Below are 21,864 nucleotides of genomic sequence, written 5' to 3'. Positions count from 1 at the left end.
GTATATTATTTTAACCGATTTGTATATAATATAAATAGATGTTTTACGCTTTAAACTACTTCCTTCGCTCAAAAATATATTATGATATAAAAAATAAATTTGTATGATAATTATTTAGAATTATAATCTAATATTTTTTTTTTGAATAAAATTATAATTCAATTTGTACATCTAAAATATTGGTATTTTATCGAAAATAAAACTCTAAACTAACAATTTTATCCTGAAATTCTATCCAAATAGAATTCTAAACTATTTTTTTTTTAATCTTATGAAGTCTATTTAAATATCCAAAGTGGCGCGAAAAGTTAGAATGCCAAGTGTCGCTGCCTCGTGACCTGACTAAAAGTTTAGCTTTATATATTAGTTATATGATATGATTTATTGGTTCTTTTATATTACATACGGGTATGGTTAATTAAGTATGGTATAATATATATACTTTAAAAATATTTTATGAAATTTTCTATAGTATTTGTTAAATTTTACTTTATACTTTGTATATTCTAAGAAGAAGAAAAAATCATTCAAAAATTCATCAAATTGAATAAATTTAAAACTTAGTTTGTTAAAATAATATTTTCAAAATATATAACAAATTTTTGATAAAAAAAAAAAGAGGGAGCCCCCATTCATCTTGATGATAAACACAATTTGTTTATCTAATGACATTTTCGTAAATATATTAACAAATCATCCCAGTCAGCATGACATTTTTGTAAATAAGTGAACAACTTTTATTAATACGCGGGACCCACAAATGTTGACTTATTTACGAAAATGTCATGTTGACTAAGATTTTTTGTTGATTTATTTACGAAAATGTCATTAGATAAATAAAATTTGTTTATCATCAAGATAAACTTGTATTTTCTCAAAAAAAAAAATATAATCTAATATATATTGTAACATCCCCAAATCTCCCTCTATGAAAATAATAGTATAATACATATAATTATACCGTAGAGATAGACTTGGGCGTATTACCGCCGCGTGATTACACAAGGCTACTCAAAATACTTAACTTAATAACAAACTTGCAGCGAAACTCAACTTTCTTTTATTAGTACTAATAAAAATAGTAACATTGTTATGCGTACTCAAAATAAAGATAAGACCAACATTCCTAAACTAGGTGAAGCAAATCCCGGGACTCCCATATGCTAATTCATGACTCTACCAAAAAATAGTCAACACTACTTATAATTACGGTAAACAGGGCGAACCAAAACAAATAGGAAATACGGATTAGAAAAATATGCTCTAAGTATGATAAGTACAAGATAATGTAAACTCAATTTATTTGCAAACATGCTTTTAAAATCAATTCTAATAATTAATCCAATAATTTCAAACTCATTATTCCAAAACTGATTCCAATGATTCCAAAAATTCAAAATAATAGTTAATAAAACCAATTTATTTATTAAGAACCAATTTCTTTTAATCCAATTCCTCACTCAAGTGTGCACATCTCCCAAGCTAGTCTCCTTATATTACAAGGCTATTCCTGAGGAAAGACCCGGTCATACAAAGTCCAAGACCTTATCAATAAACCAAATCCGCATAGTGGGATCACCAACATGCTTATAAAGCATTAAAATAATTCAATGGTTCAATAAATCCTTTTAATATCCAATAGTTCCAAAATAATTCAAAATCCTTTTTAATTAATTCCACATGCTTTCAAAATCAAACCTTGTAAATAAATACTTGAAAATAAAATCTCATATTAATAACTTTTAAAATCAATACCTGCAAACGTAATATATTTCAAAATCATAATTCAAATCAATTTAATTCAATCACCAATCAGATCATATAAAACATGTTATTCAAACCAATCACTTTCAAAGGTATCTATCCACCTAAACGTATCTTGATCCTTGCTAGAAAAACCACACAAAAAGAACCTCAAGAACCTTGATTCCGAATATCAATCAACACCTCGCACTTTCAAAGTTCAATCATGAATACACCTAGCAAATAACATAACCATAAGGTTATCACAACATAAACTCGAATCTAATGTGCATGGACTATAAAAATCTTTTAAAATAATACTTTAATATAAAATTACAGCTTTGAAATAGGTATTTGTATTTTAGAAAACTAACCATGAAGAAGATAAAGGATTAGGATTAAAGAGAATTAAATTTTTGTTGGAAAAAATAGGCAGAATTTGCAGAGGCCATAACTCTTTCAATATTACTCCAAATTGGGTGATTCTTGAGTCTAACCTCAAGGATGTTTCAAGAGGAACACTCTTCTATGAAACATCAATACCCCAAAAACTGAACAGAAGTGCCCGAAATTTGGTTTCAAAGGTATATGGGATAATATTTATATGAAAAGAGGAGATGAAAAGTATGAAAAGGTCTAGGGAAAAGAAGAATAAGAGAGAAGAACAGAATGGAGTTTTGGTGTGAAGAATATGAGAGGTATGAAGGGGTATTTATAGGCTCATGAATGAAAGAATTATGGTAGGAGAATATAGGAAGAATTATGGTATAAGGAAATTACTTGGAGAAGAGAGTTAAAGAATTATGGAAAGTAAAATATTAAGGTGACTAAGAATAATTAATTTAAGGAAGGTGTGTTTGTCATGAAAATAATATGGCAAAAGAGATTACATGGGAATAATCAAAGATGAAATAAGGTAGGAAAATAAGATGATAAAATATTTAGTAGATGGGAAATAAAAATTAAGGAAAACCATAGATTTAAGGGAAATAATTAAAAATACAAATTACCAAAATAAATCACCCATAAATCAACCAAGGTGGCCGAATATTTTGAGCTTCCATAGCTCAAAATTTAGGACCCCTTATGTAGAATTTAGGAAATTATTTTGCTAGATTTAAGGAATTAAAAATAATTGTGTAAATAAAATATATTGTATAAAATAATTAATTAAGAAAATACCAATTATTAACTAAATAAATTCACTAAGAAAATCAGATTTTCTACACTTAGAAAATCCGAAAATCATAGGTTATTATTTAGGAAATTCGGACCTCCTAATTAAATAATTAAAATATATTTTTGATTAGTTAAAATATCCGAAATATATATAAATAATCCTGCTTTTAAAATAAAATAAATGGATGATAAATATTATCCAAAATCCAAAAAATAATAATTGAGTTTTTAATATACTTTTGGCGCCAAAATTCAAATATCATTTTTGTTCCAAAATTCAAATAGTGAAATAAATTATTAAAATACCCTTTTTAAGAGAAATACAAATTAATTTATTAAAAAATACGTTTTAAAAATACGGGGTATTACATATATATATATATAAAGGGAAGTTTTTTCCCGAGTGTTTAGAGAGTCATGTAGGATTTAATTTTCTTAATGCGCAAAGTAGGATTATAAATTTTAATTGTAGACATTAAAATAAGAGATTATTAATTTCTTTTAAAATTAAATAATTCAAATGCCATGTAAGCAAAATTGGCGAATGAGATTTTTAAGTTTATATTAATTAAATATAAAATATTATCTTTAAATATTATGAATTTTATCTAAATATATAACAAATTTTAGCACATACATTAAATATGTGTGTGTTTGTGTGTGTATGTGTCTATATATATATATATATATATATATTCAAACAAACCGTGCATCGCACGGGATTCATCTAGTAAAATTATATATCAAAGTACTTGGTACCCATAGGCCATAGGGATATGGGTGCATATTGATTTCCACCTACGACCTTCGACCGACACCACCTTTTCCACCATTTTTGAAACGGAGTACTATCTTCTCTGACTCCACCTTCCACTAACATCATATATATTCTTCCTTCGTCTCCATTGGTGACACACTAACACCACCATCAAATCAAACGAAAAAACTTGTTAAAAAGGTTGGACTTTAGGGCATGATCAATCCCAAAAGATAAGGGTGACCATGTCCACCATTAAAGCTTCCATTGAGCTTGTTTTTCTCCATCTAGGTTGCACGGAAACGGAAAACGAAAACGGGGAAACGAAAATTTTAAAATTATGGGAAACGGGGATACGAAAAATAATAATTAAAAAGCCATTTAATTAGAATAAAATAACTAATTGCAAGAAATAAAAACAAACTAATACTTAATCTTTTAAGTCTGAAAAGCTTATGATAAAGATAAAAGTACTAAAATCTAATTGGTCTAATTAGTGTCATTCGAACAAAACTCAGATTCCAATTCTGGTTCATCAAGAGAAAGCTCGGCAAACTCAAGAAATCCCCCTTCTTCCATGTTATCAAATTGATCACCACCTATATCCCATATCCGTGTTTTCTCATCTTTGTATTCATTTGTGTTTCTTGATAGAAGTCGAAGATTGTTATGAATATAAACCAAATCCTCAGCTCGTTGTGGAGTTAACTTATTTCTTCTTAGTGAATGAATAAAATTGTATGTGCTCCAATGCTCACAACATGATGATGAAGAAGGTTGTCCAAGAACTCTTAAAGCCAATGCATGTATAATAGGAGTAGATGAACCAAAACTTGCCCACCAGAGTATAAGATCCATGGTGCTTCTACAATATAAGTTCTCTCCACCCGTATATGTTCCTGACTTGAAAGAAAACATACTAAATTCTTCCATAGCTTGTCTAAAATCTTGAGGATCTGGAAAAAGCTTTCTGAAACACTTAATTCTCCCTTCAGATATTTCTGCATCTCTATGAGGTGATACTCTATTAGGATCCTCATGAAGCCACGCATCACTATAAAACCTTGAAAATAAAATCAATTTCATAGTGTTATGAATGCAATACAAAATATTTAAAGATAAAAAAAATAATTAAAGTAATAAATGGAGTAAAATACCTAGGGTTTAATGAGTGAGCTAAACAATGAAGAGGGGTGTTGCTTTTTGCCCAACGTGATACCAAAATTTTAAGAACTACTTCATATAAGTCAAATTGTTGATCATGTTGCAAGCCTTCATGAGTATAAATTTCAAGCTTCACCTTTTCAATCATAGTATCCCACATCTCATACACTAAATGCAAAGTTGGTTTGTCAGTATCACAAATCCTAATCATGTCATATATAGGTCCAGTGAAGGCAACAATGTAATCTACTTTCTCCCATCATGCATCACTTGTTACCTATTCTTTCACAAACCTAGCCTTACCTTGATCATCTTCTCTATAACTCGTCCATTCCTCACTTACTACCATTGTTTCAAGAGCACGACAAATAAGCTTAAATCTCTTAAGCATAACAACCACTGAGGCAAAACGAGTATCAGCCACAGCAAGTAACTTCAAAGAACAGTATTTGTTAAATATGGCCAATCTCATACTATGAGTCATAATGAAGTTTTTTCACCTGAATAGCGTCCTCATCAACTTCAGTAATCCAATGACACTCATCATATGTTTCTTGATTAGAATCTAAATTTTTTGGAGCACAAATGTTTTTCAAAGCAAGGTTTAAAGTATGGACAACACAAGTTGTCCAATAGATCCATGGATATCTACTCTCAATGATTTCTCCAGCACCTTTGCAATTTGGAGCATTATCCATGGTTAGATTTGTTACTTATTAATTTTCTCCATTAAAGCTCAAAATAACACATTTCTGACTTATTAAGCTACGGCCGAAATTCGTGAGGAATTGACAATTATTTGAGACATCCCTTTTAAGTAGATTTAGATCTGCTAACAAAAAGATATATGGTCACCGCCTCCATCTTATTCCTAATCAGATGTCAAAACATGCATACTCCAAAATTCAAATTCAAATTTTATTGAATATATTTAATTTAGTATTTTTTTTTTGTGAAAAACTACCTTTTAAACTTCAAGTTTTGCGAAAAACTACCCTAAAAACAAAATGTTGTAATTAACTACCTTATAAAGTATAATATGTTGTGATTGACTACCTTCCACCAGATTAACACATTTGACTTTTATTTCTCGAGGGTGACCATGTCACGTAAGAGTCACATGACCCTTTAATGACTTAATTCCCTCCTTTTCCCCCAAATTTTCCCGCTTTACACCAATTTAGCCTTTATAATTATCAAAGGGGTTGCAAATAAGCAATGTAAAATATGAGTAATTGTATTGTTAAGGAAAAGAGTTGGTGTAAAGCGGAAAAATTTGGGGAAATGGGGGGAATTAAGTTATTAAAGGGTCACGTGACCCTCACGTGACATGGTCAATGCCAGGAAATAAAAGTCAAATGTGTAATCATAGTGGGAGGTAGTCAATTACAACATTTTATACTTTATAAGGTAGCTAGTTAATTACAACATTTTGTTTTTAGGGTAGTTTTTCGGAAAATTCGAAGTTTAAAAGGTAGTTTTTCAAAAAAAAAAAACCTTTAATTTATAAGTCAAAAGTCAAATTATTAACATAAAATGGTTATTTGCCCACTAAACACCAATAATTGGCAATTTATACTTATAAATAACTTTATAGGCTAAACACATTTTGTTTTTTAGGCATAAGTTTAGTTTGACTCCACCTACTCTGAAGTGTCTTAGTATGAGAGTTGTGTGTAAGTTTATGGGACGATCTAGCGATTACAATTGTGCGTGCACCCCAGTTGCGATGGAATTCGTTTTCAAAGGTAGTGATTAATCAAGCAACACCGAATTTTCTTATTATATTAGACACCATTTTTACAACATAAGGTTTTCACTGGTTAAGAGAAATATGTAAAATTTAATAGAATGTAAATCGAAATATAAACATTATGAATTGTAAAATTCTAAGATTTAAAAATGAGATTCTAATAACTATGTCGCAAAAAAACTAGTTTTAACCGCAATCTCCGTACTCCGCGTGCATCTAGCTAATGCACCAATTAACAAAAAACATCAAGTCCACTATTATGGATTAATAATAATTGGCAACAAAATTAGCCATCTAATAGCCCATCAACAACAAATACGTATGAATATATATTACTTGACTACCCTCACTAAACCTCGATAACAAAATCGCACTTCTTGATAAACAATACTTGTTCATATATTAGCCTAATGAACTTATATGTCCTCCTAAGAGGTTGTTGTTTTGTCTTCTCTCTGACCATTTCATTTCTTGAATAGAATAAATGCAAAATTAAACAAACCCAATATGGTATCATATTAGTGCAACCCTAATAAACTCTTTCACTAACTAAATAACCAACATATTGAAATTGTTTGCGGGTTGTCATGGATCGTCTCCTTCGATAATCAATTTTAGACGTCAAATGGATCACTAGAAAACCATATTGTAGTCATGGCTAGGGGTTGCCTATGGGTGCCTTGGTAGAATCTTCTCCTATAAAGCTTTATTTTACATTGCATTTGCATTGTATTCATAGTGAACATCCATTTACATTTACAACAACATAATAATTGGCCATTTAGAGGAGCAAATAAGCTCTAAATGGGCCCAAATTATTAAGTCTATTGAATTTTGGCTGAGGAAAACCATGGTGGTAATAGATTTCTAAGAGGAGGATGTCCAGAAATACAAGTTTGGTTCTAGAAGCAAGGTTCTCGGAAATATATAGGAGGGTCGCATGTAAAGTATTCTAGAGGGGATATATGTCTTTTGAATACTCAAGGTTGTTCTTGTATATAGTAGAATGTATCTAGGCTCTTCCTTGTAAGTAAATAGAGTAGCCCAGTGTAGGACCTTCTAAGAGGTTAGTTTATAGAGTTCTCCATTTAAAGAGGTTAGAGAACCTTCTAGATTTAGGTTGAAGGATGGATGAATGCCTATAAATAAAACATTCTCCACTTGTATAGTTAACCAACACCTTTAAACACTTGTAATTGCTCTTCAAAAGTATATTTTGTAATCTCTCTTCAAAAGTATATTTTGAAAAGACATTGTCGAAATGTCGACTAATAGGCTGCGTGCAAAGGACTTAAGAAAATGAGTCGGAACATGACAAGATGCTCTAGAAATTCTATTTTGATCTATATTTGGGAATTCTACAACGTAAGTTCTAACTTTGTTAAAGTGAGTTAAAAAGTTGACTAATTTAGTTTTTGAGAGAATTAGGAGACTAGTGAAATTATTAATAAAAATCAGGTATAAAAAACCACAAATTAGAAAGTAAACAACAATTCACATTATAAAAACAGTCAATTAAGGGCGTGTTTGGCATCGTTTTTTGTTTTTAGTTTTATGTTTTTTTGAAAACCAAAAACCAAAAACAGGAAACAAGAAACAAGAAAAAGATGTTTCTATTTTTTTGTTGTCAGTTTTCAAAATTATCATGATTTTAATAAGTTTGACTAATTTTTAATTCATTATATGACATATATCATATGATTTTAAAAAACAAAAAACCTAAAAACAGAAAACCACAATGATGCCAAACGAACTCTAAGCGAGTGAAATACGGTTGTTTTCAACACAATGACATAAATTAAAACTCCAGCAACCTTACAGCAGCTCCCAACACCTCTACAACAGTGGTTTGTTGAGCTACAATGTAACACCCTAGAAAATTCTCCTTTTTAAAAAAAAACCTCTAATGTGACAGATGCAACCTCAACCCCTGGAACAGCTACAACAGCCTCTTCGGTGGCTTGTGCAGTCTCTTTAGCATGTTGTGCAGTGGTTGCAGCAACCTCTGTAGTGGCTGCATCAGACTGATCAACCGCTACATCAATGACATCTTGATGTACAAAAGCCTATGAAATGTTGGCCTTTGGAGGTATGACGAGTAGAAGAGTTTCAACTAACCATGTTTTTGGATCCATTCAATCACTTTGTTGTGCTGATAATCTCTAATGACTCCATCTACAACAAAAATATCTGAATTTTTTTTTAAAATAAAAAATAAATTAGGGCATTTGTTTGATTAAATTAATAAGCATGTTTGATTTGACAAATCTTTTCTATTTTAAATAATTATATTGTATAAGATTATGAAATTATTTATGTATAAGATTTGTTTATTTTATAAAATTTTATCAAAAAAAAAAAAAAAACAACGACACACTAGGAGATGGCACATGTCATTGTTGGTGTGTCTTTTAGTATATAGTTGTTGAGTTGATAAATATTATTGATATTTGTTCTTTTATTTATTTTTTTTTTTTATGAAATAAGTATAGAGTTTATTCTTGATCTCTTATCCATTATATTTTGAGGTGATGGAGTGTGGAAAGAAAAAAAGTTAAAATTCTATATTTGATTTGCCTTTCCAAAGAATTGCAACATACTTTTGGAGTTTACATATGAGCTGAGCATGCCGCATTATATTTCATACCGTTAATAATTTAATACTATCTTGTATGATTATATCAATTTTAAAGTGTAAATCATATAAAAGACAGTTAAAGGCAGATACATGTGTGAATAATTTAAAATTTTAAATGTTCAGATTAAAAATAATGAAGTACATGTTAATTCATCCAACAAGTCCATGCCTATAATAGTGTACAAAGAGTAAAGTTTTATGAAAATTATAGGGTATGAATTGAACTATAAGGAGAATTTTATAATATAAAGTTTAGCCAGTTGATATATATTTCAATGTTAGTTGGAGAGAGAAATTATATAATAATATATTGTAAGTAGAATTTGTAAGAGAGAAAAGTAATAAAATATTTATAAAAATGAGGTTAGTGTGAGAGAGAAATAATAAAAGAGTAGTGTATCCTTAGCAAATGAAAAAATGTTACAATTATTATGAAACAGACGTAACAAAAATATTACCAGTATCTTATTTAAATTTGTTCTATAGTAATTCCACAAAAATAGAGTATTATGAATGAAACCGAAGTTTTAAAAAAATTGTAAGTCAAACATATTAGGTTCAGTTTTGCGGAGGATGGAAAATCATGGAATGAATAATTATTCTACAATTTATGGCTAGAAAATTTTGCCAATTTAAGAAGTATTTACTCATGCATGAGGTTTTAGGGGTTGACAATAATGACAAACTATTTAGTTTAGCAATTAGCAGCTTTAGCACACTAAATACGACCTTTAAACACTCATTAAATCCTTACTTATCGAAAGCGCTATGTCATGCTGAGTTGGTGCCTGAAGAAATCTTCCTTGAAAAATATGTTATTAATTCAAGTCTATGTCACGGGGATACATTAATCATTGACATTTCCAATTTACTTTATGTCAAAATAATATAAAATGTTTAATAAAGGTTGAGGGAAGTATAAGTTTTTGGAATGAAACTTGTTTTAGATTAATAAAGGAGTTAAAGTCATAGCACAAAAAGGCTTCAAAAAAAGAAAAAAAAAAAGTCATAGCACAATTAAGTTTGAATTGAAATTAAGCTAATACAAATTAAAGTAGCAAGTATACCATAAGAGACAATTTCCACTTTTTACTTACGCAAATACTAGCCTTTTGATTTCCTCCTGAAAACTATACGAGTTGAATTCTTCTCCGATCTACCAAAACATACTCTTTGTTTCGACGTACATTTTTTCTTCTTGTTGGCATTGCAACAATATACAAGTATTTATTTATGAACACTAAAACATGGAAGCGAAAGATGGCTTAATTACGTATCAGCGTATGATAAATTAAAGCTGTAGTAGTGATGTACACTTGTACTCCCTAAGTTGGATCGAAATTGATGAGATATGAAGTACGTACTATTTTAGATGTACAATACACGCAACATTTTAAAGAATAGTAATAGTATCCATATTGGATTAGGATGTTTCATAGCATAACAATACATGTTTAACTTAATTGAGTAACGAGATGATAGAAATGACACTACATATATCACTGGTGTAGAATTTTATAGGTACATTCTTTTAACTTAATTGAGTAACAAGAAGATAGAAATGACACTACATATATTACTGGTGTAGAATTATATAGGTACATTCTTTTAACTTAATTGAGTAACGAGATGATAGAAATTAAACAACACTACATGCATAAATCACTGGCGTAAAATTAACATATCTACTCTACTAGCTTACCCCCCATTAACTATTAAGGTTGTCTTTTCAATAGCATGGGTGCGTATATATGCTAATAGTTTGAGAAATTTTTAAGATGAGTTGTTAACTTTGAGAGTTTCTCCTTATAAACAATCTATATGCATGATTCTCCTTAGAGCTGACAGGCCTGGATGATGAGGGAAAAATGTGAATTATGGCTATTAATATTATTTGTCCTAAAAAATACAAATATATGCAAAAAAAAAAAAAAAAAAAAAAAAAAGTGACAACTTAGCTTCCCAAGGCAACATAAATTACTGTAGTTAATTTTTGCATACCATCATATAATTAATTTATAATTAGTCATCAAATGGAATTTTAATGATAAAAGAATTCATACTACCTAATCTAAGTTTTTTTTTTTTTTTTTTTTTTTTTTTTTTTTTTTTTTTTTTTTTTTTTTTTTTTTCACTTTAATTGCTACAGTATATAATCAACCATATTATATAAACTGAGCCTCTTACATCTCATTTGCATATCACAGCCTTAGCTTTCAAAATCATAGTCCTATAAATTAAATTCATTTGCGTAAACTTTTTGTTCCAATTTTAACATAAAATGGCTCCTACTCTTATGCCTGTGCAAGAGATACTCCAAAGCGGTGTGGTGCCTAAGGGCTACATACAGCCCGAAGATGACTACCAAGTTGGCAATGGCCCTCCTACGTTGATGGATGCTCCGACGATTGATTTTTCTCTCCTCTCATCGTCGTCTCCTGATGAGCTTGCAAAGCTTTGCTCCTCTCTTAGTTCATGGGGCTGTGTTCAGGTTTGCCACTTATATACGTACCCTAATTAATAATTGGCCTGCCTTTAATATATGCTTGAACACTTGCTCATTTTAGTTTTGGCTCATCATTAATTTCATTAAGCATATCTTTCGTATACGTATTTATGATACTAGATGTTTTCATTGACGATGTCTACGTAATAGCCACTTTATAATACGTACCATAAAGGAAACATTATGTTGTATTAAGATTTAAGAAGTACTTCGTAATATGATTAACGTCACCCTTACTAAGGGTTTATTGGTTATCATTGTAAGTTTTCAATTTCCATAATTTAAATTAAAAAAAAAAAACGATTTTAGGTTCCTTGCGTTAGAAAGTAGAATGACTAATATCAATAAGCTCGCTATCTATATATGTGGAACAATATATATGAAATTTATGTGTTTAAATTTGTGTGTTATAGCTAGTGAATCATGGTATGCCACTTTCAATACTAGACGAGGTACGAGAAATGAGCAAACGATTCTTCAAACTGCCTCTTGAAGAAAAGGAAAAGTACTCCTCAAAGGGAGAAGACTTGGAAGGTTATGGAAATACAAATGCTGTTCAACGTGGAAGTCTCAATTGGAATGACAAGCTTCATCTCCAAGTTTATCCCGAAAACAAACGCCAACTTCAATTTTGGCCTAAAAATCCCGAAAATTTTAGGTAATTTTATATCAATCCACAATTTTTAGTTCGTTGCTAATCTTTTAATTAAATCGAGACTTTAAAAAACTAAGATAAATGAATTTTATATATTTTGAACATTAAGAAAAGGAAAATGCTAAACATAACCCTTAGGGCTAAGAATCTAAAAAAAGAAATATTAAGGATAAATTAACATTAATTACACCGATTGAGGATAAATATTGAGGATAAGAAGCTAAAAAAATGCTTATGTGGAAAATATAACCAATCATAAAGCTTCATGTATCAAACCTTTTGATTGTCATTTTTCAAGCTATACTAGAGGCTATTGTAAGAATTTTGATAACTAAATTACTTTTCATGTTACTCTAATCTTTAATGAAATTGCTTATATGTTTTATTGTACTAAAGATATGAAGCAACTAACAATTTATTACATTGAAAATTAATCAAATAATAAATCACAGGACAACGTTGCATGAATATTCAAAGACGAACCGAACGATACTTGGGACGTTCTTAAAAGCTATGGCACGTTCCTTGGATCTAGAAGAAGACCGTTTTCTTGCATTATGGGGAGATGAGAATGAAGATATGACATTTGCAAGGTTCAACTTTTACCCTCGATGTCCGATGTCGGATCAAGTTGTTGGACTTAAACCTCATGGTGATGGAACTGCCATTACCATGCTCTTGCAAGATAACGAGGTTGAAGGTCTTCAAGTTCTCAAAGATAATCGTTGGTTTCGTGTTCCCGTCATCCCTCAAGCCATCACCATCCTTGTTGGTGATCAGATGGAGGTAAGGATCATAAAACAACTTCAAGTGTTTCTTATTTATTGCATTTATAACGTAAGGCCTATTTCACTCCATCTTATTTTTACTCAGCTGAGATGACTTTTACTGAACTGAAATTATCTTGCCAAAATTAAATTACTTTTATTAAACTAAAATCATTTTTATTGAATATTATTTTTGTAAAGGTGAAGAGATGTGACCTATTTCATTTATAAATTAACCATTTGACTTCATTATCAATTGAAACATTAACTTTTTACACTTCCAAAACACACAATATGACATTTGACTAGCTATTACCAAATATTTATATTTATTTGCAGATAACAAGTAACGGCATCTTCAAGAGTCCAACCCACAAGGCGGTGGTAAACCCACAATATGATCGGATCTCCTTAGCCATGCTTTTCATTCCAAGCGCGGATAAAGAGATTGGACCATTAGATGAACTTATTAATGAAGAGAGGCCGCAGTTATACAAAAGTCTCAAGGATTATGGCCAAGTTTACACACAATCTATTCCTTCAGGAGAAAGGCCTATCAGTATTGTGAAGATTAATCACTAAAAATTTCTAGATTAATCACGTTGGAATGTTGGATCATTGTGTGTTGATTTGGTCACAACGATGAGCTACTTAATTTTAAATTGTGTTGTGAGTGTGTCTTATTTTGATTTGGTTTTTATATTATTGTTTTCTTGCTATTAATTGTAATCGGTATGTACTACTTTATCCTCCTTTTGTAATAATGGATTAGTCCTACTCTATTATACATCATCTATTCATCTTGATTCTTGAGGTCGTGGTTAATTGTGGGGAGGCAAATAATTAAATATTTACATACCTAGCCCAAAAAGTACGTGCAAAATCGTGCAAAAATTCTATATATGTCTACTTACCTTCAATTCGTGGTTTCTCCATCATAGGCTTCCCCGCAATACTAGCTAGCTAGTTTAGTACTCTAATGGTAACTATTTAGGCCGGTGTTTGATGAACATCCACAAAGAGTGAGTCAACAAGCTTGAACACACTGATATATGTGCGTGGTTCACTATCAATGAGTAAGCTACGTCCATAGAGGAAGTTGTACGTATTGATCTTCAAGAAGAAAATTAGTACAATAATGATAGATTGAAACTTAAAGAGCGTACATAATACTCTTGTATATGATAAACACGTACTCCCGTAACTCAACTTAAGTAGGTGTTACCCCTAAAGGCACTTAACAACATCTAGCACCTACTAAGCTAGTCCAAAAAATATTGAAACTTGGTTGTGGAACTAGCTTGGTGAACAAGTTAGGAGGACGATTATCAGATACCCACCTCTGCTCGCCATAATCCTTTTCTCATTTCTTAGGAAATCATATCTCACATCATATAGTGTAATTAGTCCTCCCATGATGAAGTTAATTCTTGGTCAAAGATAAGTATATATTGTACTCAAACTATCACATTTCTCCATAAAATGATCTTGATGTAAACCCAAAACACTAACCAATCCTTTCAATCAAGTCCCCTCTTTTGCTGCTTCCATTATGGCTAGAGCTAGTTATTGGGTAGGGTTGCCCAATGATAATTGAGTCAGGGTTAAGTTTAAAGGGCTTTTAATAAACAGGGCCTTTAATGGACATGGCTCTTACTGGGTCGGGTCAATATAGGGTCAAATTGTTTTTCCAATTTAATAGACAAATAAAATAGATACTATAATATATAAATAATTACATAGATAAATTTGTATTCATATATATACTGAATAATAACTTTGTTCAATATTTATGTTAATTGATATTTTGTTGCCCCCCCCAATTACTGACCCGCTATTAACCTGCGACCCGTAGTGGCCTGACCCGCTATTAATCTTATAAAATGGTACCCTCCTTGACCTAACCCGCAATTGACCCGCATCGACCCTGACCCAACTTTTCCAATAACCAGGTCTAGTCATTACTCTACAATGGACAACGTCACTGTAGGTTGCTTAGTATAATATCTTTCCAACTAACATCGGAACTATGAACCAATAGTGAACATTACCTGCCATAGATCTTTTCTTTTACGGCGGTCAACATCTCTATCATAATTAAAATTTGAATAACCTGCTATTGAACGTACATTTAAAGATGGCCATGGGCCGTGCCGGCAAGTGGGTGGCACGACTCCAGCAAGGCCCGGCGGTCCACTTGTGGGCCGTGGGCTTTGTCGTGGACACAAAAATGAAATTTTGGCACGGGCACGGCGGGCGGCACGGTGGCGAGCCCGTGGGTCGGCACGACCCGGTATCGACATATAATAAAATAAGTTATTTTATATGATTTTTAATTATCATTAATTTTTTGTATTATTGATTTATCGTACCGACTACCGACATATAATAAAATAAGTTATTCATCAATTTTTTGTATTATCGGCTTATCGCACTCGTAAATTTTTTTAATTATATGCATTATTGTTTTTTTGCTAAATTAATAAAATTATTTTTATAAACTTAAACATAATTTATTAATATAATCTTAATTAAATTAAGGTTGTTCAAAAAAAAAATATATTAACATTAATATAAGTAATTAATAAAATTATTAATATAAACTTAAGCTGTTAAAAAAAATTATACACCGATTTTTTTTAATATGCATATATTAAAAAAAATCGGGTTGGCCCGCGGCCCGGCACGCCAGGCATATGGGTCGTGCGTGCCGTGGGCTAGTGTGCCAAAAGTTGGCACGGCACGGCCCGCCGAAAATTCATGCCCTCCACCCCGGCATGCCTAGGCACGGCCCGTGACGATATGGCACGGCACGATGCCCATCTTTACGTACATTGTGTATCACCTCCATAAATGAAATCAAAGTACATTAGCATGGCCTCGTGAGACATATTGTAACAATTATACATAGTATAAAGTATATACACATTTTGTATGCTACGTATAATACCTCAAATCGATACTCTCTTTTACAAACTTTTTAAGTAATCTCATACTAAATTAAAGTACATTATTTGTTAAATTCTTAACGTTAACCTACCTACCTTCAAAATCTTTTACATGAAACAAAATTAATTAGACTGTAGCTAAATGAGAACAGAGAAAATACTAATCCCTCCATTTTATAATTTTTTTGACTTTTCAATTTGGGTCTTTACTAAAAAAATGGTTCTATGTTTTACTTTATCACATTTTGGTAATAATAATAATAATAATAATAATAATAATAATAATAATAATAATAATAATAATAATAATAATAAAAACTAAGATATTATAATAACCCAAGACCCACGCTATGTAAGATTTCAGATCTGTTATCATGTCTTGCTTTATTTGTCACACTTATAATGCCTCTTCCTATTTGATTATTTTACTCCGTAACATTTACACAAATATTAATAACTATTGTAAAAAAATAAATAAATAAATAAATAAAAAACAAATATTAATTAAAACATACTAAAAAGCACAATTTGGTGAATGGGTGGTAAGGAAAAAGTGGTTTAAGTTATTAAGTAAGAGAGTGTAATAACATGAAAGTGGCTATTAGAATAAAGACGTGGATAACGTATAATTATTTAAAAACCGAGGTAAGTAGTATTATTTTGGTGTCTAGATCTGTATTAAGTGGAAAATAATTATGTAACAGATGGAGCCTTTATTTTATTTGATTTTTTTCATATTATGTTGTTCATTGTGAAGCATGCATGAGGAAAGCACAAACACAAGTAGTTCACAATCAAGTTGATGAGTAGTGTACAGGTTTCTAGGTTATAGCCCGACAACACATAGAACCTTCTAAAAATCTTAGTATTAATTATTTAAACATCAGAGTCAACCACATTAGGTGAAATTTTGCGGAGAATAATCCTTGGTTGCAATTAATCATCTACCAACTATACATCTATTTCTACAAATTATGGCTACATAATTAATTTACCTCATTAAGAATTAATTACTCTTACATGAGGTTTAGGGGTTACAATAGTTTTGTTTAGCCCACAAAATACGACCTTTAATGTTTGTTACGATCATAAAATCTTCACATATCGAAATAATTATTAAACTATGTGATATAATCTACTACGTAGTATGATATGTTGAATTGGTGACAGAAGAAATCTTTATTATTGAGATATTGAAAAGTATGACGCCTCTTTTTACTCTTTTGCATGGACTGACTGAAGAATTATTCAAGTCCATACCACGAGGATATCGTTCCTGTTACTCGTATTATATGTTATTCATCTTAATTACATTATTGTTACGAAATATTATACGCTCACAGAAGCGAAGCTAGGCGGGGCCGAGGTTGCCTTTTCCCTTACTTTGTAGGTAAGCAAAATTTCAACCTGGCCGTTGCCTTCTTCTTTAATGGGCGGAATTGGGCCATTGGTGGTTGGATCCCTGTCAAAACCCCTTGGCTTCACGCTTGTATACTCGTATACTATAAAAATGTTTTCCATTAGCATATTCGATCGTTTAACATAGGAGAATAAATATATACTCATACAAAGTAAAGCTTAGCGGAGATATGGAGTGGAAATACAGAGTTGTATAGGAAAAATTGGAAAAATAAATTCAACTTTACATATTCGCTTTAAATAATCTCAACTTTGAATTATTTTTAAATAATCAGAACTTTGGGGTTCACTCGTAGTGACCGGTAACCTATTAAACAAGTAAATTTTTTGTGGAGTTCAGTGACACGTGTCTTCGCATTAATGGTTGAAAATGCATAAAAAAAATTAAAAAAAAAACTAAAAATAGAAAACCAAACCCACGACAACCACGCCACCACCCACGTTCGGTGTCCCTCCTCCCACTGGCCTAGCCCAAGTCCCCGACCCCCTGTCCGCTGCGCCCAGACCCCACCCCCATTGGTGGCACCGTCCCAGCCGGTGCCCCTTCCCCAAAACCACCTATCCCACAACCCAAAACCCCCTCAAAATCTATAAATCACCTCCTCCACTGCATAAAAACCCCCAGCCGTAGTAAGGGGTTTATATGCGGTGCGAGGGGTGATTTAAGGTTTTAGGTGGTCGTGGGTGGGATTTCGGGGGTTTTAGGTGGGCGTGTTTGGTGGTTTTGGGGGAAGCGGAGCTACCGGCGCGGGGGAGGGGGTTCTGGCCGGCTCGTGGGAGAGGGTTTTGGCCGCCGCGATGGTGGTCAGGAAGGTGGTTCATGGGTGGTGGGGAAGGTGGTTCAAGGGTGGAGGCTGGGCAGTTATTTTTTTTAATTTTTTCTTTTTTCTTTTCAATTTTTGTAATTTTTTTTTAAAAATTTTCAACCAATCACATGGTGATACATGTCACCTTAACTTATTATAACAGGTTAGTAAATGATTAGGGATAAAAAAAAAATAAAAGTGAATACATACTAAAGTTTGGATTATTTAATAACAATCCAAAATTAGAATTATTTAAAACAAATGCGTGAAAGTTGGACTTTTTACCAATTTTTCCATTTTTATATTAGTAGTTTAGTACCCGTGAAATTGTCGTGTGGAAAAATTATTGAGGAGCTCTTTAGGTGTGGGGATTCACTAATCATTTTATTCGGGGCCTTTCTCTATTCTTAAGTAGTGATTTTGTTTTATTTAGGAAATTATCATTATTAAACTATAGAAAATCTGGCCATTGTAATCAATCACTATTCATAATTATTTCGTTTTTCAAATTGACACATACGTGTTGACTTAGCTTTTATCACTAATTTGACTATAGTTTGTTAGATTCGACAACACATCATATAATTGCAATATATCAATTATTATTATTATTATTATTATTATTATTATTATTATTACCTCCTTTTCATATTATTTGCAACAATTAGACATTTTTCCTCTCTACTTTATGTCAAATCGTTGTAGATAATATGAAAAGGAGGCAGTATTATTATTTACATAACCCAAATAATTCATCTTCTCTCTATTATTATTATATCTTAAAAATAGACAAAGTTATACAACCTATAAAAAAAATTAGTGGGAAGCCGAGATACAATGTGTGTCCCCGCTCCTTTAGTTATACCAAAGTCTATCCTAGAAAAAATATGAACAGTAGCACGAGCCTCAATGTTTTGAGTCGTTCAGAACTTCTGAATCCGCTTCAGCAACGCAACAGCCTCCTTCTATTAATTCCCCAATTAAAAAAAAAGAGAAGGAAAGGAAACCATGTCTAAATGCCTGAACAGAGAGAATCGTACAGCTATATATAACAAACCAAATATAATGAAACAGAGGTTAGACAATCACATATCATCACTCACTTCATAACACACATTTACCACCCCGAGGGCATTAACCTCCGTTCTTTGTGCAGGGATTATTCTCAGCCAGGGTCCAGACTAGAAGCACCCACCAAGCGCCAAAACTAATTAAACCCAAAACAAGTGTTATAAGGATTAGTTTTTTCTTTAACAGGTCACATGGTGTAACTTACCGCACACAAACTGTTATTATAATTGCATTGATGTAGACGATATAGTAGGTATCAATAAAAAAATACGGGGTATTCCTTTTACATTATCACACAAAACTTAAATCTAGCTAAGCTACAATATGGACCATAGTAGTCCTAAATGTTTGTATACTTCAAATTATTACCGTATCAACATACTAGAAACTTTCTTAATTTTCCACTTTATTTTGGTTGAAAATTATACGGGCTGAATTCTAGTCAACCACAACAAACACTCCCTAATTCAGTCAAAATTTTAGTTTATCTAGAAGTTTCGACATCTACAACTTGGACAACTAGGTTATTTCAAGCTAATCATATTATAATAATCTTAGTCAAATATAAGTTTACGACCTTTTAGTATGATCAGCCTTACTATATAAGCTGGACCTCCTACGTCCCATTTACAAACCACTGCCTTGCTTAGTTGATTAATTACTAAATCAGTATTAATTAGCACATTATATAATTGCATTAACATTTTGTTTTAAAGAAAACATATATTATACTAGCAATGGCACCCACCCTTATGCCTGTTCAAGAAATACTCCAAAGTGGTGTTGTGCCCAAAGGTTACCTACTTACCAAGGATGACTACCAACTTGGTAACGACGGCCCTCCTTCGTTGATGGACGCTCCGACTTTCGACTTTTCTCTCTTATCTTCATCATCCCCCGATGAGCTTGCTAAGCTTCGCGTTGCCCTCACTTCTTGGGGCTGTGTTCAGGTTAGCCACCCTCAAACCAACACCCTTACAATAATAACATGTTTTGTTCATTTATTTTATAAGCATGATATATACAATATGTAAAATATAACATAATTCCAAGCTAATAATATGATATTGTATGTGTGTTATAGCTAGTGAACCATGGTATGCCACTTTCACTGCTAGACGAGGTACGAGAAATGAGCAAGCAATTCTTCAAACTGCCATTAGAAGAAAAAGAAAAGTACTCCTCCAAAGGAGAGGACTTGGAAGGTTATGGAAACACGAATGCTGTTCAACGTGGAAGTCTCAATTGGAATGATAAGCTTCATCTCCAAGTTTATCCCGAGGACAAACGCCAACTTCAATTTTGGCCTCAAAATCCTCAACATTTTAGGTAATTTAACTTTGACTATATACCCTCCTTAGATCATTTGACTATATATATACTAAATAATTTTTTTGTTGTCAAATTAAAATTATGTAGGACAACCTTACATGAATATTCAAAGAAGAACCTAATGATACTTAGGACACTTCTTAAGGCTATGGCGCGTTCTCTAAACTTAGAAGAAGAGCGTTTTTTCGAGCTATGGGGGGATGAAAATGAAGATAACACTCATGCAAGATTCAACTTTTACCCTCGATGCCCAATGTCGGATCAAGTTGTTGGACTTAAACCTCATGGAGATGGAACCGCCATTACCATGCTCTTGCAAGACAAAGAGGTTGAAGGCCTTCAAGTCGTCAAAGATGATCGTTGGTTTCGTGTTCCTGTCATCCCTCATGCCCTCACCATCCTTGTTGGTGATCAGATGGAGGTAGGGTTAATAAACTAACTACATATACATGCCCTGCTTTAATTTTTAATAAAATCAATTCCTTCATCCACAAATTAATACTCCCTCCGTCCTTCATTGATTATTAGAAAATTAACTTAATATTCACGATTTTCAAAATATTTATTTGGTTGACGTTATATTCACTTTTACTTTTTACAGATAGCGAGCAATGGTGTTTTTAAGAGCCCAACCCACAAGGCAGTGGTAAACCCACAATACGATCGAATGTCCTTAGCCATGCTATTCATCCCAAGCCTAGACAAAGAGATCGGCCCACTAGAAGAACTAATCAATGAAGAGAGGCAACAATTATACAAAAGGCTCAAGGACTATGGTCAAGTTTACACTCAATCCATTCCTTCTGGGAAAAGACCTATTGATATGATGAAGATTAACTAAGTTAGACTATTCTAAAGTGTTTTGTGTTCTTAGCTTAGAGACACAAGTTACGTACACAACTATATGGTCCTTTACCTAGCCTATTTTAATTATGCATGAATTATTAGTGAATCAAAATCATCAATAAAGTGTGCTTTTTCTTTAATATATCTTTGTCAATTTCCCTTTATGATTGTCTTCATCAATGGATAATCCTTGCTCATAATTTGCTAAACCAAGTTTATTTATTTGCTTATGAATGATCGATCCAGCTGCACATTAATTTACTGCGATAGTTATTAAAAA

The 21,864-nt window shown here is 31.9% G+C and overlaps 3 protein-coding genes across 3 annotated transcripts; 2 read left to right on the top strand and 1 right to left on the bottom strand.

Annotated features, from left to right (window-relative positions):
- Window positions 1-4,168: 4,168 nt before the first annotated feature.
- Window positions 4,169-5,541, bottom strand: LOC145571319 (uncharacterized). The gene is made up of 4 exons (XM_081630376.1): window positions 5,344-5,541; window positions 5,137-5,276; window positions 4,837-5,046; window positions 4,169-4,742 (listed from the first exon to the last, which is right to left on the bottom strand). The coding sequence occupies exons 1-4, from the start codon at window positions 5,539-5,541 to the stop codon at window positions 4,169-4,171; spliced, it is 1,122 nt and encodes a 373-aa protein (XP_081486502.1).
- Window positions 5,542-11,111: 5,570 nt separating this feature from the next.
- LOC145572572 (jasmonate-induced oxygenase 4-like) lies at window positions 11,112-13,744 on the top strand. Its single transcript, XM_081631538.1, has 4 exons — window positions 11,112-11,725; window positions 12,154-12,398; window positions 12,848-13,181; window positions 13,502-13,744. Exons 1-4 carry the CDS (start codon window positions 11,516-11,518, stop codon window positions 13,742-13,744), a joined length of 1,032 nt encoding a protein of 343 aa, XP_081487664.1. The 5' UTR covers window positions 11,112-11,515.
- A 6,329-nt stretch (window positions 13,745-20,073) lies between these two features.
- Window positions 20,074-21,579, top strand: LOC145572571 (jasmonate-induced oxygenase 4-like). Its single transcript, XM_081631537.1, has 4 exons — window positions 20,074-20,356; window positions 20,491-20,735; window positions 20,826-21,159; window positions 21,340-21,579. Exons 1-4 carry the CDS (start codon window positions 20,144-20,146, stop codon window positions 21,577-21,579), a joined length of 1,032 nt encoding a protein of 343 aa, XP_081487663.1. The 5' UTR covers window positions 20,074-20,143.
- Window positions 21,580-21,864: the final 285 nt, after the last annotated feature.

The sequence above is a fragment of the Chenopodium album genome, chromosome 12 (genome assembly GCF_948465745.1).
Source record: "Chenopodium album chromosome 12, dcCheAlbu1.1, whole genome shotgun sequence".
Lineage (NCBI taxonomy): Eukaryota > Viridiplantae > Streptophyta > Magnoliopsida > Caryophyllales > Amaranthaceae > Chenopodium > Chenopodium album.
Note: the sequence above shows the minus strand (reverse complement) of the source record. Positions and strands in the feature narration are given on the sequence as shown.